The sequence below is a fragment of the Pholcus phalangioides genome, unplaced genomic scaffold, assembly GCF_987345545.1.
Source record: "Pholcus phalangioides strain wild (caught in Gottingen) unplaced genomic scaffold, Ppha-v1.0 ptg000004l_1, whole genome shotgun sequence".
Lineage (NCBI taxonomy): Eukaryota > Metazoa > Arthropoda > Arachnida > Araneae > Pholcidae > Pholcus > Pholcus phalangioides.
This window is the reverse complement of record NW_028301597.1, coordinates 33,727,502-33,754,224: the sequence shown is the minus strand read 5'-3', so window position 1 is coordinate 33,754,224 and position 26,723 is coordinate 33,727,502. Positions and strand designations below refer to the sequence as shown.

The 26,723-nt window shown below is 34.2% G+C and overlaps 1 protein-coding gene across 1 annotated transcript in view; it reads left to right on the top strand.

Annotated features, from left to right (window-relative positions):
- The window catches only part of LOC149087121 (sodium channel protein 1 brain-like), a 146,150-nt gene extending 121,864 nt beyond the window's left edge, over nt 1-24,286 (top strand). The window contains exons 21-25 of the mRNA XM_089231369.1: nt 2,539-2,778; nt 8,067-8,258; nt 12,757-12,923; nt 15,968-16,194; nt 23,065-24,286. Of these exons, the coding sequence (XP_089087495.1) occupies nt 2,539-2,778; nt 8,067-8,258; nt 12,757-12,923; nt 15,968-16,194; nt 23,065-24,017 (1,779 nt within the window). The 3' untranslated portion in view covers nt 24,018-24,286. The remainder of the gene's footprint in view (nt 1-2,538; nt 2,779-8,066; nt 8,259-12,756; nt 12,924-15,967; nt 16,195-23,064) is intronic.
- Nucleotides 24,287-26,723: the final 2,437 nt, after the last annotated feature.

The window sequence follows — 26,723 nt, the reverse complement described above, 5'->3', positions numbered from 1 at the left end:
ATTCCGTCTTACTGCATTTATATGTTTCAAACCTTGCATCACTACTATGAGTCTCAAATTTGCATATATTCAATAGTTCCCATAAACTTTTTGGACACAGAATTTTAAAAAAGTAACGATTATTAATACAATTTTTATTATTTTGGGATAAAAGCTGTTCATATTATTTTAAAAATGCTCTTCCTTTTCTGTGAAAAAATTGCATTTCATTACACTGCGCTTTACAAAAGTTATGCAGGGAAAAACAATATTCCGTAAACTTTTGAGACATGGTGTAGTTTTGCTATCACTATGCTAACTTTCTTTTGTTTACAACTAGTGTTTGTAGAAAACTTAAACGATCTTGAAAACTATTTCATTTGTAAATTTGTAATTTTCTTCAGGATGTTCCTAAACATTGACAAAATCTTCAAGTTGATTTAAAAAATTTAAAAGACACGATTTCAACATTATTTTTTCTAACATGTCTGTAGCGTCTACAAGTGTTGGAATAGGGAACTCTGTTGTTTTCTTAGGTTAGTTTTCGTCCTATTTGTTAAAAGATTCAGTGTGACTTTATTCTTCACGTTTCCACACATACGTAAGTTAACCAAAAAATAATTCAGAATCAAACAATCGTAAGAACCTCGTTTGAACGTGGCGGAAAATTTTACATTGATATTCCAAAAACAAACAATGTCTGACAATGAAACACGTTTTGCTAGAAAAATCATGTACTTTCTCAGTAGCAGCATTTGCATCTGCCATTGGCAATTGCTAATGAAGTAACCCAAGATTCAGTAAAACAACAGCTACATTGAGAAGATAAAAGCCAGTATGTGAAACTGGTAAAAAAACAAAAAAACAGATAGGAATTCTGAGAAGAGAGATATTTTGTGAATGACACATCTGAATCAAACTTCGAATTAAAAAGTAATTTCAACATTAAATTGAATAGAAAACTCAAACTCTTCATAATCAAATCATCCAACAATTTGAATTAACCAAGTTCACCTGTACCTTCATTTCTTTTCCAAAATCTCAAAAACAATACAGTAGTCTATATCCTAAGAAATAAATAAAACAGTAATAAAACAATAAAGCGCATTAAGAAAATCCAATGTCTTTACACATAATCCACTGATTACACATGCAGGGAAATATGCCATATCTTTATTTTATTTTCAGTGATGTTTTGACTTTAAATGCTTTGACATGCTATGTTTTTGTTGCTGATGTTTTGACTTGCATTGTTTTTGTTGGTGACAAGCCCGTAGCAAGAAAGTTTGCTCCGGGGAGACCCCTTTCATTTCGGGGGGGGGGGGGCAAAGTGATAGAACAATAGATTTGGCCATCTTTTTCCTGTCATTTTCTCACATTTCGGGGGGGGGGACCAGACCCTTAAGTCCCTCCCCTTGCTACAGCCTTATTGGCAATGTTTTTGTTAGCAATGTTTTGGCACGATACCGTTTTCACCCCCCTCCCCTGCAGCATTCCATCTTCTTCCCGTGGGTCAATATTATCCACTTCGGAAAACACTGCTTCAAATCAAATCACATACATTATCCAAGACTTTTATAGGTCTGTGGTCTTGCTTTCTCTTTATTTTTTAATTATTAATACAAATATTGTCTATAAATGTACTATTTTAATCATATTTAATTTTTTTGGTTTGTTTTTTTTCAATATCTATGTACTGTATATAAAATTGATTTTCTCTAAGTCTGTGCGCATGTTCTATATACAAATCTACAATTTTAGCTCTATCGTCGCCAGATTTTGCATATACATCAAACGGGACCCAACTTGAATGATAGGATATTTTAAAAGTTTATCAGAGCTGAGCAAATGCCTGAAATAGGCAAAAACTGTCGGGCAACAATGATTTCTGGGCCTCAATTAATTTCAGAATGTTTATTTTGGTTACCGTGGTTTCTTAGCAATGTGTTTAAGGCATGCATATGCTTTTACAGTGGTTTGTCACTTCATTAATGCTGCCAGTATTATGTATAATAGTTTATTCCTTTATGATGGTTTATCACTTTTTGAATCCTCCCATCAATTGAAGAAAACCTTGGCATTGCCGGTTATTATAGCTAGTTGTTATTTAGTGACCAGGCAGAATAATTCATCATTGAAAATTTCTTCATGTCCAGTAGTTTGGTATTTTTTAATAATGCAATATTCATAAATGACCCAAAATCTGCATTTCCAATGAGTCAAACTAGCAACACCTCTACGTTTTTTGTTTGCAGCTGCATATTTGACTAATTGAGTTTTAATTATAGTTCTTAGATTTTTGAATGTTTTTCATTTTTCTCGAAACTCTGTAAACGAAATTAGGACTCAGCACTTGGTATAAATTATTATATATATATTATGTGTGTGAGTTAGTGTAGATAAAGGATATGGAAAATTCAGTAGCTTAAAAGTGGAATCTGTAATCACCCTTCAAAATATGTAAGGTCATTTAACGATTATAACTTCCATTTTATTTATTTATTTTTTTTTTTTTGTGCACAACGATGATTCAAATGTGCATGTTTTTTTTTCTTACAGATCATCACCATTGCGATATCTATGTCTATTCCAGCACTCATACAAGTGCTGCTTGTTTGTTTGCTGATTTGGCTAAGTTTTGCAATCATAGGTGTACACTTATTTTCTGGACGTTTATTTTACTGTGACATTGGGTTAGCAAACAATAAGCGTGAATGTCTTGAGTATGGAGGAAACTGGGAGCAGCCATTTGCCAATTTTGATCACATTGGAAACAGTTACCTAACTCTTTTTCAAATGGTATATATGTCTAACTGATATGCATGTTTACATTATGTATATCTATGTTGATTCTATTTCAAGATATTTTTATTTTCTTATTTATCTTCAACTCCACTTCTTTTCAATGTGTTTTCTTCCTGTAATCCGCAGATTATACACTGAAAAATATCGGAATTTCTTGATGTGGGTTATATACTTCTGCGTATTAACTTTTTTTTTTGAGAGCTGGAAATAAATAAATTTTTTACCCTTTATTTGTCAGTGTTGCTCTCACAAGCAACATGGTTTTCTTTTACTTTTCAAGTAAAGCAATTTATATTTTGAGCTAGTTTTTTTTGGCATTGATACATGTTAAAAGTCTCACCACAGAGAGCACAATAGGCCTACAATTATTCAATCATTGCACATCACTCGTAGTTGAAAAAATTTATGGCAGCACTACACTTAACAAGCATTACACAGAAGCAACTTCACGTCAGGTTCACTGTACGCACATTCCCACACGCACCAATTCGTTAGAAGTTCCATTGAAGAAAATGGAGGAGGTGCATGTTTGGTTTAGTAGTAGTGCCATTGATGCTTCTGAACAACTCCTAAACATTCAATTTTAATTTGTGAGCTGTTCATGAAGTTTTTTGAATTATAAACGAAATGGCTCAAAGGTACATGTTTTCTATTTCTTGAAAAGCCAAGCAAAATCAATTTTTGAATCTTGGAGTGAAATACCATGTGTGGAGGATATATATTGTTATGCATTCGTCAAAAATGGTAGAAAAGTAAGTTTTCAAAAAATGAATGACATTTTTATGCTATTTTAATCTGTGTAAATCATATAAATGCAGTGCTTTTCCTGAAGTGCCATATCCCAGATTTTTTTTTATATTAACAGAAAATTTTTACTAAGTTAAAATTTAATGGCATTCAGGATATTTCATTTGCTTAATTTAATCCCTTAAAATTTTTCTCCTTTGGATATTTCTATTCTTGCCTATCTAAGAGTTTAAAAAAAATTTCAAGATTTACAGATAGCTTATTAGATGTGAGTTGTAAAATCAAAATTTTTTCTAGAAATATGACAAATAACCCCTCAACTTCCTTATTTCGTTATTGGTAAATGAAATTTTCACATGTTCTCAAATCAGAGCAAAATTCACATCTGCAGATCTTATAGTACCGGACTCGTGATGCGAGAATCCGGGTTCGAACCCCACAGTGGTGGTCGGCTGAAGTTGGTTTTCTGTGGTTCCCAACTTCAAGGCGCAAATGCGAGCCGATCTCCCCGTTAAAAAGTCTCGCCACAGAGAGCAACAGTCCTACAACGGTAAATCATTCAACCATAACACTTCACTCATAGTTAGTAAAACTGGGGGCAGATGACAGCACTACACATAACAAGCATTACACAGAAACAAACTTTACGTCAGGTTGCACTACACGTACACGCACATTCCCGCATGTACCGATTCGTTGGGGGGTTTCGCGGGGGGAGGGGGTGCATGTGTGGTGTAGCAGTAGTAGGTAGGGGCTCGGGGATCCATGATGTTCTTAAGTCAGCCACCTCGTTGGGCAATTTGCCTGTTGTGGCGTTGTATTTGTATTTGTATTTGTATTTGTATACACAGGGAATTACAGTGATCGAAAAGTGTGGAAATTGGTATACTTTGAATATCATTTGAAAAATGATTGTTAAATATAAACTTGCAACCACATTCCCCACTTCTTTTCAATTATAAATAAAATACTTGTAAACTTCGATTGACCTTCATAATGTTGGGCAAAAGGTTTTCATTCACCTAATAAGACATGCTTAGTGATAAAATATTTCGTGTAGAGTTCAAATTAACATTAAAAATGTAATGATGTTATTCACATACAGGGTGTCCCATAACTCTACCACTAAAATGGGAGTGGTTGTTCACGATAAGTTTAGCAATAAAATCCAGGATGGCAACCCACTTTTTCAGGAGATATGTAAATTACTCAAAAAATCATCAATGAATAAGGCAATTACTAGGACACACTAAGAAATTCCTAATGCATTTCGACACACTATGGGTGTTGTCTTCAAAGGATAAGAGAGTCACGCTGACTGAGTTTTCCACTTGGATTGAGTACCAAATCTTCAATCTCAGTTGTTCAGTGGAACGAAAAACAATACGTCTGTTCCAATTAAACATCATGGCAAGAATGAAGTGCCTGTGTGTAAGTCTTTTGCAACAACCTGATTGGCTGCTTGCGGAATGGAGCTATTCGATTGGCCTATTCAAATTTTCTTTAAATGCCTGCTCATAATGAATTTAAGTCATGCCGATGCGATCGGTGGTGTTGATTTACTGTCGTTTACTAATTTATTTTTGAAGACCCCGATGTCTGTGCATTCGTATAAGTCTAAATCGGCCATGGATTTCACTTTATGAAAAAGTTGGTACTCAATCCAAGTGGGGAAACTCGGTCAGCGTGATACTCTTATCCTCTGAAGACGTTACTCATAGTGTGTCGAAATGCATTAAGAATTTTTTAGTATGTCCTGGTATTTGCTTTATTCGTTGATGATTTTGTGAGTATTATTAGGCAAAGTCATCTGCTCTTCCATATATACATTACCCTACTTGAGAAGTTACCAAAATATTGCAACCATGCCACACACCAACAGTGACAGTAAAATGTCATAAGCAGTGTGATTAAAGAAAATAAAATCATTCTTCCAGCAATTCATTCTAAAGGCAATTATAGAGGAAAATGATATTGCTATTTTTTCCTTTTAATAGTATTATGTGTTTTTTTTTCCTCTCTTATTTCCATTATTAAAAAGGGCTCTCCTCCATTGAAGTTATATACTCTAAAGGGAGTTTCCGTGAGTCAGAAAAGGTTGAGAATTGCTGCACTCTAAATGTTTTCTTCAGTGTTTTTCAAAATGTTTGATTATGATATTATTTTGCGAAAATGATAAAAACTGCGTAAAAGCAGAAAATATATTTGATGTTGTGAACCCAAGGGTGCTTATATGGACTCGAAACATATTTTAATCAAGGCTGAGAGTATTAAGTGATTTTTAGATGAAATAAAAGAACAGAAGGAGAGAGATGGATGTTTGAAATATATCCTTTCTTCCCCCCCCCCACCCCGTTTTCTTTAACACAGTATGGAAGAATGCATATAGAATAAATATTAGAAAAAGAGGGGTATTTCTCTCTTCCTTGATTTCATTTTTCTTTGAGGGGAGGGAGAAGAACTGTCACTTGCACAAATCGGAAAAAGGTAATCATCTTGAAAAATGTGGCATTTTACAGGTGGTTTGGTTATTTCCGCTGTGTAAGTTATAATGCAAATCAGTGAAATTCATAAAACCATAAAGGGTTAATACCGAAATAGTTTATTTAGAGAAAGATGTACTCTCCACACTTGTTAATACAAGATATATACAAAAACACTGGCCAATTTTATAGATATTGATTTTTGAAAAGTTTCATCTCTGTTCCTACTGCGACTTGAACACGGCCATCTGGTCGCCTGATGTCATTTATGACCCATAGCTGATTGCTGTCACCGACCATGCAAGGTACCATTCAGCACATATATGTGCTCCATTGGTTGAATATTCTGTCACTGTAGCTTAGTTGGCAAACACTTTACCGTCATTCGAGGGACCCGGGTTCGAGTCCCAGTAGGAAAGAAATGAAATTTTTCCAAAAATCAGTATCTGCACATAAAATTAGCGTTTTTCTGTATATCTTATAACAAAATGGTTAAAACCAAATAACCCTGCTAGGTCCCATTGCAAAAGTTATTTGTTGTGAAACGGACTCTCAGCCCTCTCAATTCAGTAACAGAGTTCCAGGACACTGCATGTAGAATTATTACAGGGATCTGCAACATGAAAAACAGCTCACATCTTGAATAAATTGTATCTCATAAATTGAAAGGTTCAACCAAATAATAGTCTGTTACATTTTTTCAGAAATTGGGTTTTTGACTGAACAATGTGGCTTCTGTTGCATGTTTCTTAAGCATGTTCCTGCAGAAACTAACAAATATCATTGCTATGCTACTTTACATAGCAGCAATCGTTAGTTCTATAGTTGGAACAACTCTCTATGTTGCGATTGTGTGCATTGTTTTCTCTTGAAGAAAAACTGACTATGCTCCTTTCAGGTAAAAGTGTTCCCAGATTCATTGATGACTTTTATTCTCATTCATCATTTTTGTCGCACCACGGTCATTTTCTGCACATGAGGGCCAATTAGACCGGGACCTACAATTTATTGCCGATTCCGAACGGCAGGGTTGTTTTTTTTAATACTCATCGAGAAGTTGGTGCGCTAACCCCTCAGTGGGGGACTCTCTGCGGTAGTAATTTTTGCTGCGGTCAAGTCACAGTTTTTTTGTAACACAACGCACATCATTTCTGATAATCATTTGCCAATAAAAATATCCTCTTTTTCTAAGTATTATTTTTCCTTAATAAAAGCTGACCATATGTTCCATTTTGAACTAGGTCCCTCTGTATTTTTATCCTGTATCAACTAACTTTCACTTCTCATGATTTCTCTAGTACTGGATTATTACTGTTACCACACATGTACCTCACCCATATTCCTCTGTTGAATATTTAATGAAGATTACATGTTTTTATTGTACATGTAATAAAAATATCAAAAACAGAATATCATCTGCCGTGATCTTTTTTTTTTTTTTTGCTAAGAATAGGTTTTTTTTATTCGAAAAATGAAATCCCTTTTTTTTTTAAATAGTATTGACTGCTTTTCTTTTATGTAAAGAATCCATACACTTGTAATTGAATGATTGATGTTTTAATTTTGTCAACTAATTTATTCTTTCTTAAATAAGGATGAGATATTATAGTTAAGATATGACCTTTGTGATGCTACAGGCAGGAGATACCTTGTCTATGATACAGTCAGACCTCTGTAGAATGTTGCCCCTGGGGATGGAATAAAAATGACTTTATAACAAAGAAGACCAATGTACTAATTGTGCTAGGTGGAACCTTTAAAAATTGACATTGTAGATCTAACAATGTTAAAAGTGATTGACATTGTACCAAGGTCGTAATGAATTAATAGTAAAAATAAAACTTTTTCAAATCCTTCGATTTTTTTTTTGTGCTATAGCTGTAGTGTTGTACAACAATTGCTTTTAATTTCAAATGCAACAACTTTACAGTGTTGACAATTACATAGATCACCAGCCATTAGTGTATTGGAGAGAAAATTAAGATTCATAGTCTAATTATCACTTTGCCATTTGAATTATTTCTAATGTTTTTATGTTAAATGTATTCTCAGGTATTCCTGTCAGGGTGGACCCCGATTGTTCACTCAATTGTTGATATTCCACAACAAAATACACCACCTACTCAAGACAGCAGTGCCATATATTACATCTATGTATTTGCCTTTATCTTATTTGGGAATTTTATCTGCAAAAATCTGTTCATTGGAGTAATAGTCACCACTTATCAGCAGTGCAGGAAATCGGTAAAATTTGAATTTCTTTGTAAAGTTGTGTGTCATGTAGAGAGTGTGAAATGAATGTATTTGAAAAAAATTGATCATTAGTAATAAAAAGTAATTTCTAAGATTTGTTCTATTATTCATAGTTCAAATAGTTTATAAAGCAAGTAAACAAATAATTTTTTTTAATTAAATTTGTATACCAGTTAGGAAATTCAGTTGGCATTCCTTATGATGATTCCCATTGTTCTGTGAAAAACGGAAATTATATGAAAAGGAATACATATAGGATAGTTTTTATATGAAAACATTTGGGTGTTATCATGTTAGCCATTTTAAGGGAAAAAGCTTTGACCTATATATATCGGTATGTAATAAATAGTGCTTATTTGTATTTTTTCCCTGTATCTATCAATAAAGTGACATTTTTTTATTATTCTAATATTTATAAGATTAAATTTAATTTTAAAATTTTTTTTAAAAAAATGAATTTTTTCAATATAATGATTAGTGGATATTTTTTTGTAAAAACACCTTGATTGTTAAATACATGAAAACTAGACATGCCTCCACGTTAATCTTCCTGGGGAACTTCTAAAGTATAGGAGGCGTACTGGACGATTATAAAATACCAGTAATGTTTGGCTAAATGTCTCTAAAATTAAAATGCAGTCAAACTCTGTTACATCACTCCCTGTCATAGTGCCAACCCTCATGGTGCCACAAATTTTCCATATAGGAATTACAATGTAAAACAAAACACATTTTAGTGCCAACTATTGTTTGTATGCATACAAAGTCAGTGTGTCATTTCCCAATAACTTCCACAACATTTCTTCTTCTATCATTTTACTTTTTTCCCCCCACAAAAGGAGTTGAGGATTTATCCTTTTTTCCATCTCACTATTATTATCAGTCGGCATAACAATAGTTTAAAGCAAATAGCTCATGAGGAACATAGAATGGTGTGGTGAGGGGGGTCTTTTAGAAAACACTTTGAATCAGGGTGGGTTCTGGACGTTTTTCTAGTGTAAGCAAATAATATTTTAATGGTGATAAAATCTCTCCATCCCCTACTTCAGTTGGCACCCTAAAATATCGCTCCTCCCTTTAGTTCTTGCCCTAAAAAATCTGCCTCTTCTGTGGCCGCATAGTTTGTAGGATTCAAGATGCAGTCCTGCTTCTAATACCTGAATGTGTAAAGACCAAAAAAAAACCTATGTATTCAAAGGAACGGATTCATTGACAAGAGAAAGTGTGCAGAACATACTGCACCAGTCTGTTTAAGGTTGCTAAGAAAAGTTTTTCAGCAGTGGATTTTTTTACTCACTGGTCATTACATTTCGAGTGCTATCATCTCTCTTGATTTGCTCCATTCAAATCATGTCAAAAGTTCTTTCAATATCTGAAAAACAGAAAATTTGTGATTATAAAACTAATGTGGACTAAAAGCAATGCTGCCATTTGTTTTGTTTTTTTTGTACTAATAAAATGTGTCCCTAAATTTATGCAGAACTAAAATAATTTGAAAGGTAAGTATGTTTTTTTTTCTTTTAATTGTGCAGTGTTTGCAGTTTCATGAATTTTCTCATAATAAAATTGAATGTTTATAAAATAGTTTTTTTTTTATTTATGGGACTACTTAACACTGATTAGACACTGTGAGGAGTTCACAATAAACGCGTGAAGTTATGTAATGGAGCTTCTCTCTGAAGTGGTATTCCGACCATGATCCGATATAACGCCAAACTTGTTATAGTGCCAAAATTCTTTGTTACGTATGATGGCATTACAACAGGGTTTGGCCAGGGCCGTAATTTCAACTTTTTCCGGGGGGGGGGGGGCAAAGCACATGCACTAAATGTATGTATATATATATATACATACCATTTTTAATGTATTTTCAAAAGCCAGGGGGACAATGCCCCCCCCCCTAAATGACAGGCCTGGGTTTGACTGTATTTGATTGCATTCTATTGATTTCTACCATAAGATATGTAACTACGGTGAATCACATGAAAAACTACTGAAGTCTGGTTTTTTTAGAAACTTTTTTTGTTCACAGATTTTTTTGAATTCCATTATCCTTTTGAGTACAAAATGATGTCACACAAAGATCACATTGCCAAAGAATAAATATCAAGCCAAGAGTAAATATCAAATTAATAACAAATCGCAACAATTGAAATAAGAAAGTGAGGTTTGCGCCAATAACGTATTGTTGAGTTCTTTTTGATGAATAAAAGAAAGTTCAAATTTCACTCTCAGATGGCACTATAAAACAAAAAGCTCGACACCTATGTGTATAAAATTGATTTTCTATGTGCATGCACTTTATACAAATCAATTCCATACCATTATTTGCCAAATTTCGTATGTGTACCGAACAGGCTCCAACTTAAACGATAGGCTACTTTAAAAGTTCGTCCAGGTCGGGCAAATGCTCTATAGGGTAAAAAACTGTCCAACAACAATGGTTTGTTGCTTTTTTTAATCTTCCTAGTGCCCCCATTTTTTTTCCTTCTAACACGGAAAGAAAAAAGATGAAATCTGTACAGATGATAGCTTTTTTCCCAAAAACTTCTCTTTCAATTGAAAACGGCTACAAAAACCGTATCAACTTTTTTCTTTCTCTCATTAAAACGGTTGTAAAAAAACCCAGCCCGGTTGGGTTTTTCTAAAAAAAAAAACTATGGTTTTTTGGGCAAAATGGGGAAAATTGAATTTCTTTTTGCCACAACCTCAAAATATCTAATTTAAACATATATGTACATCATTTACGTGTAGCCTACATCTTATATTATGTCTAAATATACATTTTAGGTCATGCTAAACTATGTATTTGATTAATAAAATTGACCCTACAACAAAGGAGTAATTTTTCACACACAAACACACCCACTTCTGCGTAATTATATCTGAACCTTCAGTTATATGCAGAACTGTAGCAAAAAGATTGGTTGTGGTAAAACAAATGAATTTGGATAATGAAAATTCTGAGAAATCACAGGATGGTGCCTGAATTATATATTTTTTTCTCCAATTTTTTCAAACCCTGCAGAAAATGCATCTAAAATTTTCCTGATCCGTCAAAAGTAAAACCTTTTGCTACCTAACCAGAACCATAAAGTTCTTTGTTTTTTTTTTAATCGAACCCAAACTTTCAGGAGCTGAAGTCACGTTATTCTATTGTTCTTGAATTCTTCACTGTTGAAAAATATCCCTGCTTCATTAAATTAAACTGTGAAATATTTTTAAAAGAGCAGTAATAATAAAAAAATGATCTGGTTAAGAGGAGGAGATAGCAGTCATTCTAAGGATTCATTACTCTGGAGGTGTTTCCCACTTGTCCAAATTAGCCATTTTTGGAAACTTAAAACTACTACAGAATAACTTGAATTATCATTAAATACAAATGTCAATAACATTGTATATTAATATCACTTTATACAAGACAATCTGTCATGTATAGCAACAAACCTACAGAATGCCTTTGCCTTCATCTGGCTGACGATTTTAACGCAGGACAATTTTCGGTGTCAGACTTATATTATGAGCAGCTTGAAAAATCAAGCTAATGCTTATTTTCTTGTCAGGTCTTAGTTTGGAAGAAAACTATTCACACACTTTTTGTTCTGTTTCACTTGAAGAAAGGTGTTTGTTACCAGTGTTCAATTCAAGAATCCCACAAAGTTTTTTTTTTTTTGTTATGAGATAATGTTATTTTTGTCTCTGGATCTTTCAATTATGAAAGTCTCATGTACTTGTATGAAATTTATAAAAAAGTAATGCAATTAAATGAAAATTCAGTTCACATACATTAGTTTACTTCTTCGTAGAGGCTTCAATTTATTTGTACAAGGGTTTGTGTGTGGGTGTGAAAAATCATTGTGTATTATATAAGTAAGCAATAATTTCTTTGTATATGTTTATTACATATTAGATATAATAATATAATTCTTGGCTATAGAAGATATATTACATATCTAAGTTTGTGGTTACATTTTCTGTTTGCAGTTTCTTGTAAAATTTTAATATGTGAATCTCGCACCTAAATGCTTACATAAAAAAAGGTAGTCAGAAGAATTATAAAAAAGTGTCTGTGATTCCAAGAAATTGTTTATCACATTTTTGCTTCCAAAAAATCTTTTAAAAATACTTCAAAATATACATAATCTAAACACTGCACTGTGCAGTAATTTCTGGAATACATAAACTAACCTGAAAGCAACATTTTCTTCGAAAGCAAACAATTTTCCCCAAAGAACCCAGGTTTTAAAAAACCTAGCCCTGGGGGGTGGGGAGAAAATGGGTATCTACCTAGGGAGCAAATTTGACAACCCTTCATTAAAAAGAAGGGATAAAAACAAATGTGAATGTAAAATTAAAATAATGACTTGGCAACTTATTAATTTGTTTAAAAAATCAGAAGTCTCCATGATATTGTTTGTTTATTTTTTGTTAAAATTTTATTATATTTGTTTATTGATGCAACTTATATTGCATCTTTATTTCCGTAAAGCTAAATGAAAGCTGTTGTATGGGTGCTGTTGGTAAGCTTCTTTCAAGCAATCAAAGAAAGTACTACAGTACCATGCAGAAGTTGGCAACCAAGCTCCCTGTTCAAGTTATAGAACCTTCACCGAATAGGTTTTTGAAAATCTTCTATAAGATAGTTATAAGTAAAGGGTTAGTTTTTTTATTTTATATTTCCATTTTGCTTTTTTTTTTACATTTATATTTAGTTTTTTTGCATCTTATTGGTATCTAAGCTTGTACGACTACATAATGTTTTTTCTGGATCATGGTGTTTTCATATAGTAAATATCATGTCATAAAATCAAACATACACAGATGTTTAATCTGCAATTGTTGCATTGAAATGTTATAAATGGGAACGTTGGAATCATAATGTTCATGTAGCTTAAGTCCAATTTGAATCAAATTTCTCATTTGTTAAATAAATAAAAGATGAAAGTCACTAAATAATAAGTTGTCTATCTGTCAATGTCGCCAAACAAAGTGTCAGTTTGGGTATAAATATTTTTATCTGATTAGACACATTTCTAAAATTAGTATAAAACCAGCAGGAATATTGTAAATATATTATCCCTGATCTGACTATACTAGGAAACCTTGAATGGTACACCCAGAAAGTGAAAGGACGTGGGTTCGATTCCCTGCAAGGGCAGTTGAATTTTCTCTTTCCAAAATATATCTTTGCATCAGCCAGCTGTTAGAAACCTTTGTATGTATAGCAGAGAGTGACATCATCCTTCGACTGGGGTGTTTATACCAAGTGTTTTTTTTTTAAATCACATAAAAGTTGCCTAAATATAATTTTTTCCCTTGAAAAATATCATATTGGTTCATTATTAACCAATATGTTTTATTCTTATTACATTTTTATATTATTGGGGTATATTCTGATGGTACATCTTTAAATGGGGCAAAATGATATAATGGGTTTTTCAAAAAAATCTCATAAAAGTGGCCTGAATATATAAATTTTTTATATTAAGTGTTTTGGTTACTCAAAGTTATATATAGAAGCCAAAATTTCTCATTCTTGCCACATTTTCAAACTATTATCTACATTCTGATGCTCTATCTTTAGCAAATTCATGAATAAGGATTGCATTACGCATCTTGATGTAGTGGTGTATTATCTCACAGGTTTTTTTTGTTTTTTCACAAAGAAGCAGCAACAGTAGACATCATTATGCTAGGGACCATAGGTGTACGCAGAATTTTCTGGAGGGGTTGTTCAGATTTTTTCCTTCTGGGGGTTTATGTTTTTCCTGCAAAATAACACTACAATTTTGGCTCGGGGGGGGGGGGTTTATGGTCCCTAGCATAATGATGTCACTACTGTTGCTGCTTCTTTGTGAATGAAGAAAACAAAAAGAAACCCTGTGCGATAATACACCACAGACCCCCGTCCCCCCTTGCATACCCAATGCTAGGTAGGGATAAGTAGTCTTATAAAAGACACCAGCTGCCCCTAAGGGACACAGACTAGTGTACTGGTAGTTACATTATCTCACAGACATTTTCATTTTTTCCCCCATAAAAAGTAACACATCTCATACCCCTATATCACCCAGTCTTAAGATTCAATATCTTTTTTTTATACTTTCACCATTAAACCCAGTTAATCGAGGTTCAGTAGTAACAGCTTAATGAAAAATAATCAGCTATATACAGGATGATTTTAATTATAATTAGTTTTAATAATGATTATAATTAGTTTTTATTCCAAAACAGTACAATAAGAGGTACTTATCAGAATGACTTGAAAATTTTCATTTGTGCTCTGGCAATTTCTTTGGAAAAAAAAATGTGCAAAATGTGCAAGTAGATGATGCTGTACTTGGCCTTTTTTTAATATGGCAACTTTTGTTCTCTAATGCCAGGGCCGTCTTAAGACTATCAGGGGGTCCCGGGCGAAGTGGTTTTCCGGAGGCCCAACCTAGTAAATCCTAGAATATTTCAACCGGATCTCATTTTTGTGAGGCCTCTCTTCTCTTGAGGCCCCCGGGCCATGCGTTAAGACGGCACTGTCTAATGCTGACTTTTGTTCTGCCTTCTTCTCTCGGCTCTCAGTCCGCTTAATTATAAGTATATCCGTGTTTAATTTTTGGTTTCTCCGGCTGTCTTGGCTCAGCGTGGAGTTATTTGATCATAAGACGACTTGTGAAGAACTCTACAAATCTCTTAACGATCCTACCACAGGTTACCTACAGCAACCTTGTTACAGCTTTTACTTCCTCTAAACAAACAAGTTCTGTCATCTTTCTGGCAGGTCCCCCGGACGGATGCCAAAAGAGAACGCCAGTCCAAAGACCTCGCTAATTCGTTCAATTGGTAGTAGCGACGGGCAGTATGTACAAAGGGCAGGGACCTAGTTGCCGCAGACTGATGATCCACGACTACTAGGAATTCCTCATTTGAGGGGAAAAGTTACAATCCTCTATCCTTATCACGAAGGAGGTTCAACGGATTACCCAGTCCCGTCAGACCGGGAGAACACACGTTGCTTCCTTCAGTGTGGCGCTTGTGCTGCCTCGGACATCTAAGGGCATCACAGACCTGTTATTGTACTTGGCCAGCAGAATAATCTATTTTGTGCTACCACATCATTTTGACAGTTCAACAGCATCAGTCTGTGGATAGTACAACTTTTATCAAATGCACATCCCAATACCAGCAAAGCAGTTGCTGAAGAACCATTTTGACAATAGCAGGATGGCACGACACCTGGCCGGCCATCAGTTCACCTGACCTTAATCCATAAACGACGACTATGATTTTTTAAAAACAAAAAATAATGAGTGGAACCACTTCCACCATTTATTGGCTAAGAAAAACTTAAAATTTGGAATGGCAAATTTTTTTACCAACCGGCGTTAATGGGTTAACCCTTGCAACTTCTGGCTGGGGGGGATACCTCTAAATCTCATGAACAGAGGTCGGATTGCAAGAACCCCCTGATTAATGGTCACTCCTCTTTTTCAGAATGTCTTCCAATGTCTGCAAAAGAGGTTTTAATGTATCTGATTTTCAATAAAGGAGATGAGCATCTTGTTTTGAGAATAGAAAACTGAATTCATACTTTTATCATATTTTGTATATAAAATTTTTGTATTGTTGAGTATTTTTAATTGTAAGTATTTTTTTAACCAACATGCAAACATTAAAAAAAATTACTTACTTTTGCTTCCCCCTCTCAGATTCAAGATCTATCAGGTGGTCATCATATATTCAAGCATCATTGTCATAGCATTAGAGTTTGATAATGATCCTGAAGAAAAAACTATGATCCTACAGACGGCACAGCATGTTCTTCATGGTCTCTTTACTCTTGAATTGCTGGTGAAGACTTTGGGACTGAGGCATTATTACTTCATGAATATATGGGACAATTGTGAAGTAGCAGTGTGGCTGTGTAATACTATTGGTAAGTTTTAAAGGCCAAGTGCCAGGGCTGAGCGGATCTCAAAAATTTACATGCCCAGTCGAGCATGTAACTTAGAATAATGTATGCTCAGTCAAAGTTTCTTAGAACCCCAAGTATGTCAAGCAATAGATTTGTCCAGTCTTGTTAATTGTTCCATATCAATACTGCATATGACTGCACTAAGAGCTCATACACTAAACCATTGATCTGTTCTTTGAGTTTCTTTTCCTGTTGGAAATAAGTACAGTAAAAGTATGTAGAGAAAGATGTCCTCTCCACTTGTTAATGCAAGGTATACGAAAAACTGGCTATAGTAGAGATGCTGATTTTTAGGAAAGAAAAATTCATTTCTGCCTCCACAGGGACTTGAGCTCTGGTCTCTTGTATGCTGGATGAGCGAGCCACCACTAAGCTATGGAACATATAGCAAGTTTTTCATACATCTTGTATTAACAAGTGCAGAGGATATATTTCTCTATATGGGGCCGTTCGAGTATTACATCAGCAAATTTTTATCCATTTTTGACTCCTTCCCCTTGTCAGCGAAATTCTGACTCCCCTCCTGAGCCTTGCCAGCAAAATTTCGTCAGCTCTGCTTCCTACCTCCTAAGACATATTGGTGGGATCAGAGACACACTTGGGGGCACACTTTCCCCCAGATGATCAAAAAATTTATTTTCTAATTCAAAAACTATTTTGAAAAAAATTAAAATTTTGAAAAAATCTTTGTATTTTTAATCAATTTCTGTTCATTTCAATGTTATTTGAAGGTTAAAAACTTAATTTATTTTTAATAAATTTGTATATGACAAACAATTGGCCTGCAGACCAAATGTGGCCTGTACCCTCAAACATAATTTTGTAAAAATGAACTAAGTGACACATTTACAGATCACTTAAGTCACCAGTGGCACATTTTCGGAGTACTGAAGTAGGCCCGTGGAACATTCACCAATCACTTAAGTGACCTGCGACACTTCCAGAATACTTAAGCAATCCTTGGCACATTTAAAGATCCTTTGAGTGACATGTGGCACAGTTTTAGAGCACTGGTGCGGTCCTCAGCGTGGTTCTACATTACTCAAGGTTACCCGCAGCACATTCCCAGGTTACTTAAGTGATCCGCGACATATCTCGGGTCAATTGTATGATGCGCAGCACAGGTGCAGAGCACTTAAGTCACCTGACTACATTCAAATTATGATTTTTCCAAAAATGGTTTTATCACTTGAAGGATCCGCAAAACATTTAGAGATCACTAAATTGGCTGTAGGCGACATCAATAGGGGGAAATGGTAGTTCAGGTGCCCACAAACTAGCAAACTAGCAAAAGGTTTTACTCGTTTTTGGCGCGCCGAGTAAGATGCCATAAGGAATATTTTTATAAATGGTGGCTGATGATGAAAGCATCATCCAAACACCCCCCCCCCCCTCGTCATCAAAAGTGATCAAATCGGAACTCGCCCCTCCTATCAATGCTGATGTAATAATTGAATATAAAACCAAAATATGTTACTGGCAAAGCCCAAGTAGAAGCTACAAAGGCAACAAATATCTCAATCTTTTCTTGGAGCTCGTGTGGACTGAAAGGAACCGTCTTATTCAGAGATATTCATTGCCTTTGTAGTCTAGGGCGTTAACCTGGAAAGTCAAAGGATGTGGGTTAGATTCCTTGCAGGGGCAGTTGAATTTTCTCTTTCCTAAATATACAAGTATATATTTGCATTAGCCAGCTGTTAAAAAACTTCGTACAGGGGACTATTTCTCATTCTTCATTCTTGAAGCGTTTACACGAGATTGGGGAGGGGGCAACTTGTCTAATTAGATAGAATCATGGTTAAGAGATGGGTCACAACGAGTTATGGTACACAGGGAATTATCTGGTTGGACAGGCGTCACAAGGGGAGTTCCTCAAGAAAGTGTCCTTGGCCCCATACTTTTTCACTTTTTATCGATAAACTCGATCAGGGTATTGATGGGATTGCTAGCAAATTCGCAGATGACATGAAGCTAATGGGGGTAATCAGGAATCAAAGTGATAGGGAGTTGCTTGAGTTATGAAAAGAGACTTCATTTTTTCCATATGTTTACATTGAATGAACACAGGTGTTGGGGAGATATGATCGAAGTGTTCAAAATTTTTCAACGGGATGGATAGGATGGACCACCGTCAATCGACTGCTTTTACAAGGGGACATCAGTATCGATTAATAAGGGACAATGCGAGGTTTTGGTGTCGCAGGGAATTTTTCTCTAATAGGTTTGTTAATAAATGGAATAGCTTACCCCCGGAAGTAGTGAATTCTAACACAATTGGCACGTTTAAAAAGAAATATGATGAACATGTTGGTGTAAATCGAGAAGCTATCTATACTTAGAATAAGACAACCATAACTATTCTTTATGGGCATTGTATAATATTTTATCATGTATATATGTATATTGTTTTTAATTGCATTTTTCATTGGGTTGCTGTATTTTTTAAATATATGATATCCATATCTGTTATGAGCATCTTTTTCTCAGCCACCTCGTTGGGCATTTTGCCTGTTGCAGTGTTGTATTTGTATTTAATTTGTTCCTGAAGGACAAACAGTGAATGCAGCATTCTATACGGGTGTAATGAAGTGTTTTTCACATTTCTGTCACTTGCGCTGTGACTCCCCAGCCTAGTTTAATAGATACTGTGCATTCATAAAAGAACCACTTCAAAACACATAAATAGGCTCACACACATCAGTACTGCCAGCTGATTGTGGGATGCCCTCAGTCAGATTTGCATGCAAACAAAAATTGGTTGCTGCTGCTTGCCCATGCTTCATCCCAATTAGCAGCTGTTATTCATCAGTTTTAGACAAAAATGTAACTACCACACCCTTGATACTGACTTGTACAGGTCCTGCAGTTGAGATTTGGTAACTAATCCAAGTGGAATATTTTTCCTGTGTTTACAATATCTGTAGATATGAGTTGAACCATATAAGGAATTTTTTTTAATTTACTCAGGGCTCCCACTTCTACTTCATGGTTAAATGTCCTACTTTTCCTATTAAACCCTCTCAACAAAATTTGACTTTTTTTAAATGAGGGAATCATCGAAATATTTGACAAATAATAAAAATGTAGTTGGTTGCAATTAATGATTCTGCCAAAGCAGAAATTGTATATTTTTTTAGGTCATTTGGGGAGGGTTGCATATGGTCTAATTGGTTTATTAATTTTTCTTTTGCTTAGCTTGACGACTCTAAAACTCATTTTGCATCAATGTTTTGAGTAATCGTTAAAACTTCTGCCTGGATGGAAAAAATAACTTTGTATTCACTACTTCATTTGCACAATAACTATAGTCTGTTCCAGGTTAACTTTGCAGTGAAGGGAAAGGTAGAGAGTGTATTCCTTTTTGCCACAGAATATAGTTCTTATATATCAGGTTTTATAATGATCATTTATGCACAGAAACTTTCAATTTTTTATATGATTTTCAAAAAAATACTGAAAAAATATCGTTTTGATTCAATGTTTATTCATTTAAAATATTTAAATTAGAAAAAAATATTGCTTACCATTATCAAAAATCCATAGCAACCGCAACAGCATTTTGGCATGATATCCTAGAAGCTTTCCCTGCCAATATCACTGTCATGTTTTTTTGTTACAAAATTACATGTGTATATATCATCATCAATCATTTTCAGTCCACTTGTGGATGAAGGTCTCCTTTAAATTTTTCCATTCTGCTCTGTCTGATGCTTTAGCCATCCAGTTGACTCCTGCCACTTTCCTGATCTCTTCAATTCATCTTGCATGGGGATGCCTTCTCGGACGTTTAACACCACGGGGGTACCAATCTAGAATACTTGTGGTCCATCTGTTGTCCTTTCTTCTTGCAATATTTCCAGCCCATTTCCATTTCATACATTTCAATTCTTTCCATGATATCATATGCCTTTGTGTGGTTCCTTATCCAGGTGATTCGTTTTCTGTCTCTCCTTGTGATGCCTAGCATACATCTTTCCATGCTCCTTTGTGTTGTCTGTAGCCTTTGTATCGTCTTGCTTGTAAGTGTCCATGTTTCAGCTTGATAAGTCAGTGCTGGTAGCACACACTGGTTAAAAAAAATTTCTTTTCAGGCATAATGGCATGTGACTCTTCAGAATTACACAGTTTTTGCTAAAAGTGCTCCATCCAATCCTGATCCTTCGGTTTATTTCATTAATGATTCCATTGCCCATGGTAATTTCTTGTCCCAGGTATACATAGCTTTCTACTTCTATCTCTGTGTTGTTGAGCAAGATTGTCCTCTTCAACACAAAGGGGTTGAACATAACTTTAGTCTTTTGCAGATTCATTTTCAAGCCCACCTGAATACTTGCCTTCGCCAATTCTTGTATCATTTCTTCTAGTTCATCTGGATTACTGCTGATGATAACAATGTCATCTGCAAAACGCAAATGGTTGAGAAATTCTCCATTTATTTTAATTTTTTTTTATTCCAATCCAGTTTTCTGAATACTACTAAAACAGCTGTAAAGAGTTTTGGTGAGATAGTATCACAATGTCTGACTCCTTTTCCGTGTTTAATCTTTGCTTTTCCTTTATCCAAACGAATTGTTGCAGTTGCTTTGTCATAAATTTTCTTGATGATATTGATGATTTTTCTACCCCAATTACATCTAGAGCTTCAACAACAACAGATGTGAAGGCAGAGTCAAACGCTTTCTCAAAATCAATGAAAGCCATGCACAATGGTAATTCATATTCCTTGTCTCTCTCTATAAGTTCCCTGAAATAAATAAATATATTTATTTATTTATTTATTTAAATAAATAAATATATTTATTTGTTTGAATTTAAAAAATAATACCATAATGACACAATTTTTCACTCAGTTTTGCATGTAGCTATAGGCCTACATCCAGATCAATATTCAAATCAAATTTTGTTTCTCCCGAAAATAGGCTTCAATGAATTCAGATATTCACTCATAGATTACAGGAAATGTTCCTCTTTAATAAGAATGCTGATACCATTGTGAGAGGCTCTTTATGGGTGTAGGTTGTGGTTTCAAGTCCTCCTTTTTTAAAAAATTACTTATTTCTTCCCATGTTCATGGGATAGGGATGGTTTCTGAATTCCCATAGCTCATCACAGAGAGTGTTGCCATGAGTAATGCATCTTCCACTCACATGGACATCATCTTCCACCCACAGCAGGGGCCACCTTTTTCTTCAGATGCCCTCTCTTCAGATAAAATAAGCGAGAGGGACCCACAGTCGTTTAAGCTTGCTGGGCAATTTTTTCTTCTTTTATGTGACAGTTGTTCTTTCACTGGAGATAACCATGCTGAAAAGTTCTCTGCTCTCTTCATTCCTCAATACTATATTTTTGGTTTTTGAATACCTGCTGTAAATAAAACTTGATAAGAATCATCCAAAATAGCCATGAGCAGCCGCGCATCAATAAGTGAAGCTGTAGTGAAAACAAATGGCATCAACGTATACTGTTCACATGAGTGAGTAACATATTCTTCTCAGTGAAATTGGCGAGAATTGGCCATACCTTACCGAGACTGCGAATGGATGCCTTGGTTAAGAGGCTTTTGTTGCCATAGCAATGAGTGGTATGGTTTACCCGTAGCTTCCCCTTCATTGCAAAGTTAAAACACGGAATAGACTATCATCATTCAAAATCATGGTGTATATTTTGTGTATAGGTGAAACAATCATTTTCATAACAAAGCAGTTGGATACGTAGTCCTATTCCTGGTTTTGTGACTGATGCTACCCAATAGCATTCAGTTATCTTCTGTATGTTTAGGCCATACAGAGGCATAAACAATGTTTACAAAGCTCTGTAATGAGCTACAAATAAAATTGCTTCATTTGTCAAAAACTATGATGGCGGCATTGAACAGTGAAATGTAAACAAATACCTTTAAAAAAGAATGGTCAATGCAGTAAAACCATCCGGTTCACTTTGACTGGTTTAATATTGGACCCTGTAATTTACACATTTTGCACTGTGTTTTTTGGAGTGGTCTCGAATCGTCATCTTTAAAAACTTCCATTTTTTCTTCATAATTTGCTGTGCATCAAGGAAGAGTTGACATACTGGACTATCTGTGATAAAAAGAATGTAATATATTGTGAGGAGATACAGAAAAAAATTATCTGTGGTTGATACTACGCTGTTTTAGCACAAAATTGCTTTTGTTACCTTTCTTTCTTTCTTTTTCTTTCAAACAGCATTAAATTCGGGTGGACCATTACCTGCATCTAATGCTTTTTTTTTCCCAACTTTCCTCCATTTTTAGAATCTGAATGTCTCTGTGAATATTGCACTTGAAAATATGGATTTTTTTTTGGCATCAGGAGTCAGTGGCAACAGCTTTCTAATTGGAAGTTGGAGGACAAGGGGGCCATATAAAAAATTGATTTTTTTTTAAATCTTAATAACCAACCCCTTGCAACATGAATTATATATCTGTGTTACGTGCGTTATTTGGATACTTTTTCTAATTGAAAGATTGCCTCTAGGATCAATGGTTCACTAGTAATATACCATACCCCTGTTTGTTGAGCACTCTGCATATATACTATATCGATTGTTATCAGAAAACCAGAGTTCCCTGATCACATTAAGCAATGTCTCTTGTTATATTTCTGATTGGTGCTCTATACTATGAACATTTCTGCCACAGTTGAAGATGATTTATCTTATGTTATATTCAGCTCAAAATCCCAAAATTGTTTCTCTATCACAAGTTCTATAGGCATGACAAGTTAATGTGACCATGAACATATTATTTCCATTAGTATGTATGTATATTTTTGATGCGAAAAATTTTTGACAATTTTTTCCCTCACTTAGGTATTGTATTGAAATTATTCGTTCATAATCTGACTTGGGTTCCTACATTTGTTTTCTACTCATTCCGAATATTCCAGACTCTAAAGTATTTTCCATTTTTGAGTATCGATAAGAATTTGATGACTGCATTCTTGACGTCTGTGTCATCTCTGCTAAGTCTTCTGGTTGTTCTCATTGTACTGATATTCATTTATGCTGTCATAGGAATGAATATTTTTGGAAGAGTAAAGGACATGAATGAGTATAATTTCAAATCTCCATTAAACGCTACTATCATACTGTTTTGTTTAACAACTGCAGCTTATTACGAGAATGTGATAGAAGACCTTAGCAAAAGGCCTCCTTTTTGCAATGTAACTTCAGCAGAGTATAAAGGGGATTGTGGTAATAAGTGGATTGCTGCTTTTTACGTCATAAGTTTTCTTATGCTCACTCATATTCTTCTTGTAAATATATTCATTGCTATCGTGTTAGAAAGTTATGAATATAGTGTTAAATGGTGGAATTCTGTGTTCTCTGAAGAAGACATAGAAAATTTCTACCTGACATGGAACTGTTATGACACTCAATGTACGCAGTTTTTGGATCTAAAATTACTCCCTGAACTCTTGGAACAGTTACCTGGTTCTACACGAGTAGCCAGACCAAATGCTTTGGCTATTGCATTTATGAATTTGTATGTATATGAGGGAAATAAAGTTCACTGTTTGGATGTTCTACTTGGATTGACTCGTTTGAACATGGGATGTGTAGAAGATTCTATCATTTTTCAAAACATGTGTGAAGGAATGAGGATGGAATTCATAAAAATGTTTCCCAAGCTTGTTAGTGAGCGCATAGTCACTACTACAAAGCTCTTGAGACAGAGGGAAGTTTCTGCAGTCAAAATACAGAGAAATTATAGAGTGTTCAAAACCATGAAGCGCTTGAAGGTTCATTTGCATCTGTCTTGAATGTTTATTTTTTTTAAGTAAAAAATAATGAGAGATATGCATTTTTTTTAAATGTTTTGGTTCATTAATGTTTTTTGTTTTTTCATTCATCATATAAAACACATTGAGGGGCTTAATTGAAGTTTTTGATACATTTATTCCGAGTTGTTTGTTTTATTTTTTTGTTGGTATTTTTAATAAAAAGAAACTATATCTGAAATAAATTTTATTGCTCTGTTAAAATAAAAGTTTGCACTGTACAAGCATATTAAAAGAAATAAAATGAATTGAAAAACAAATATTCATGGAATTCACATTATTGTTTGCAATTGTCTTTACTAGATTTAGTTGAACAGAGCAAGACAAAAGTTTTTATTTCCAGGGAACATCTCTAGATGATAAATGAAATTGTGCTGGAAATAATGCATCGATAACCTCCCATATGAAGAGTGGGGATGCTATTTCCGGTTGGAAAGTTTTTGTAAATGTTTGTAAATAGTAAATATTTTTAAAAGTGATTTGTAAAAAAAAAATTAAAGATGTGTGGTGTATAGATGAAAATAGGAAAACTGATATAGAAACTTGACTAACTCCATTCATTTAAATTATATTATTGGGGAATGAAATATGCATATGCTGATTATACACCACTACTGCTATTAAACCAGGCATGCACTTCATTCATATCCCTCTGCTGAACCTCTAACGAATTGGTACATGTTGGAATGTGTGTGTATATATAGTGAACCTTCTGTGAAGTTTGTTTCAGTGTAATGTCTGTTATTTGTAGTGCTGCCATCAATTTTTCTAACTATGCATTAAGTGTAATAATTGAATAGTACCATTGTAGGCCTGTTGCTCATTAAACACCACTGCAGATGATATATCATTGTTATCTCAAAATGACAAAATTCGCATTACTGGATTATACACCAGAAAATATTAATATAGTTCACTGACAACTATACTAATATTTTCTTACGCACGGTGATTATTGTAATTTTTTTGGGTCAGTATTGATTGGAAAACCATATTCTACAAGTTAATTTCTCTTGTAAGTGCATATGATGTGAAATAAATTCAAATAAAAACACTTTATAATAATGCAAGATATTGTATAGCGGAGACTGCTGTACCTATAAGGACAGTTTTTGCTAGGGTCTTAAAATTTGAAAATAGGTGGGAATGTGGGGTGGGGTTCCTAGTCGATGTAAACTAGTGATGGGCAGTTGCTCACAAAAAGCTGGCTTGTGGAAGGCTCGGGGTAAGTAAATATAAAATTTTAACCTTTTTTTGCAGGGCAAAATAAAAAAAATTGCATATCTTTTTTTTCCTTTCCCTCATATTTTTTTTAAGATTATTTGTCATAGTTATAGTTTATTATCAGGGTTTTATTAATTTATTTTTGACTTTAAAGTCATCAAAATCTTAACCTATGTAAAGTTATAAAAAAATTATAGGACCTGCAAGAGAGTTTTTAAATTGATTTTTTTCTTTTAGATACAAAATTGGTCAGCAATTATGTGCTTGTGATTGTTAGAGGAAAGGAATTGATTAACCATTTTGTGACATTATGTCTGCAGGTAAATCTGGATGTGTATGTATGTACATCAGGTTGTTGTACCTTTTAGTTTAGAATTTTTAAAAATTCAATATTCAAAATTTTAGATATTAAAAAATGTGACTTCATTCACAAAGGTTTAGAGCATAACTTGAGTATTTTACTAAGTGATAATATGTTTCCCAGCATCTGAGAAAAATTAAAATGTGAATTTTGTTTATAGGTACAACAGACCCCTCTAATTTTTAATAGATTAACAACCAATTCAAACTTCACATCTGAAAAAATAATTCACAGTAACATAAACAGCACAACTGATAATAATTTATGATAGGATTGTTCAAAACTCAACAATAATGCTATCTTATTTTTGTTTTTTATTTTTTTGTCCAAAACAAAAGCACAATTTATCTGAAGAAACTTTTAAATTTTTATGGAAAAGAGCACTATAATTACCTAAACGTAAACAATGAGAACCAGATTCAAGTTGATGCAATTTGCAGTGGTGAAGAGGTATGCTCAGAGCTAAAACTAGAAAAAGAATATTTTTTAAATAAGGCTGTTCACATTCAATGGTATCAAAAACACTCAGACATAAATTTTAATGTTCTGCTATTCAATATATCATCATAACAAAAGTTTCTATGTCAATATAATGTGGTACAAAACTTAAACATAATTATTCACATTGTTAATATTAACATAATAGAGGAAAACATGCCTATAAAATCACACCCATTCTGAATTTTTTGTTCTCAAGTTGCTGAATTGCGTGAAACGGGAAAATGATTGATGGAATATGTTCATAGATGAATGCAGTTATGTTTTTTTTCTTGATAATGATATTGATATATAAACCACAAGATTTTTTTTGCAAAAATAAAGACCTACCCCAAAATTGTCATCTTTCTAACAGTTTTCCTAACATCACACACATTGGGAATATAAAAATGTCAGGTTTGAAGTTCATGGTGAGAAATAGCTAGCTGTTATGTGGTCACGTGGGCATTATGCTGGACTCTCATAGTATTGATCCGGGCTCACACCCTGTTGGTGGCACAGTGGTGGTTAGCTAAAGTTGGTTTTCTGCAGTTTTTCAACTTTGAGGCGTGAATGCTAGCCTGTCTATCATTTGGAAAAGTATTTCCACAGAGCAGGCAGACCTT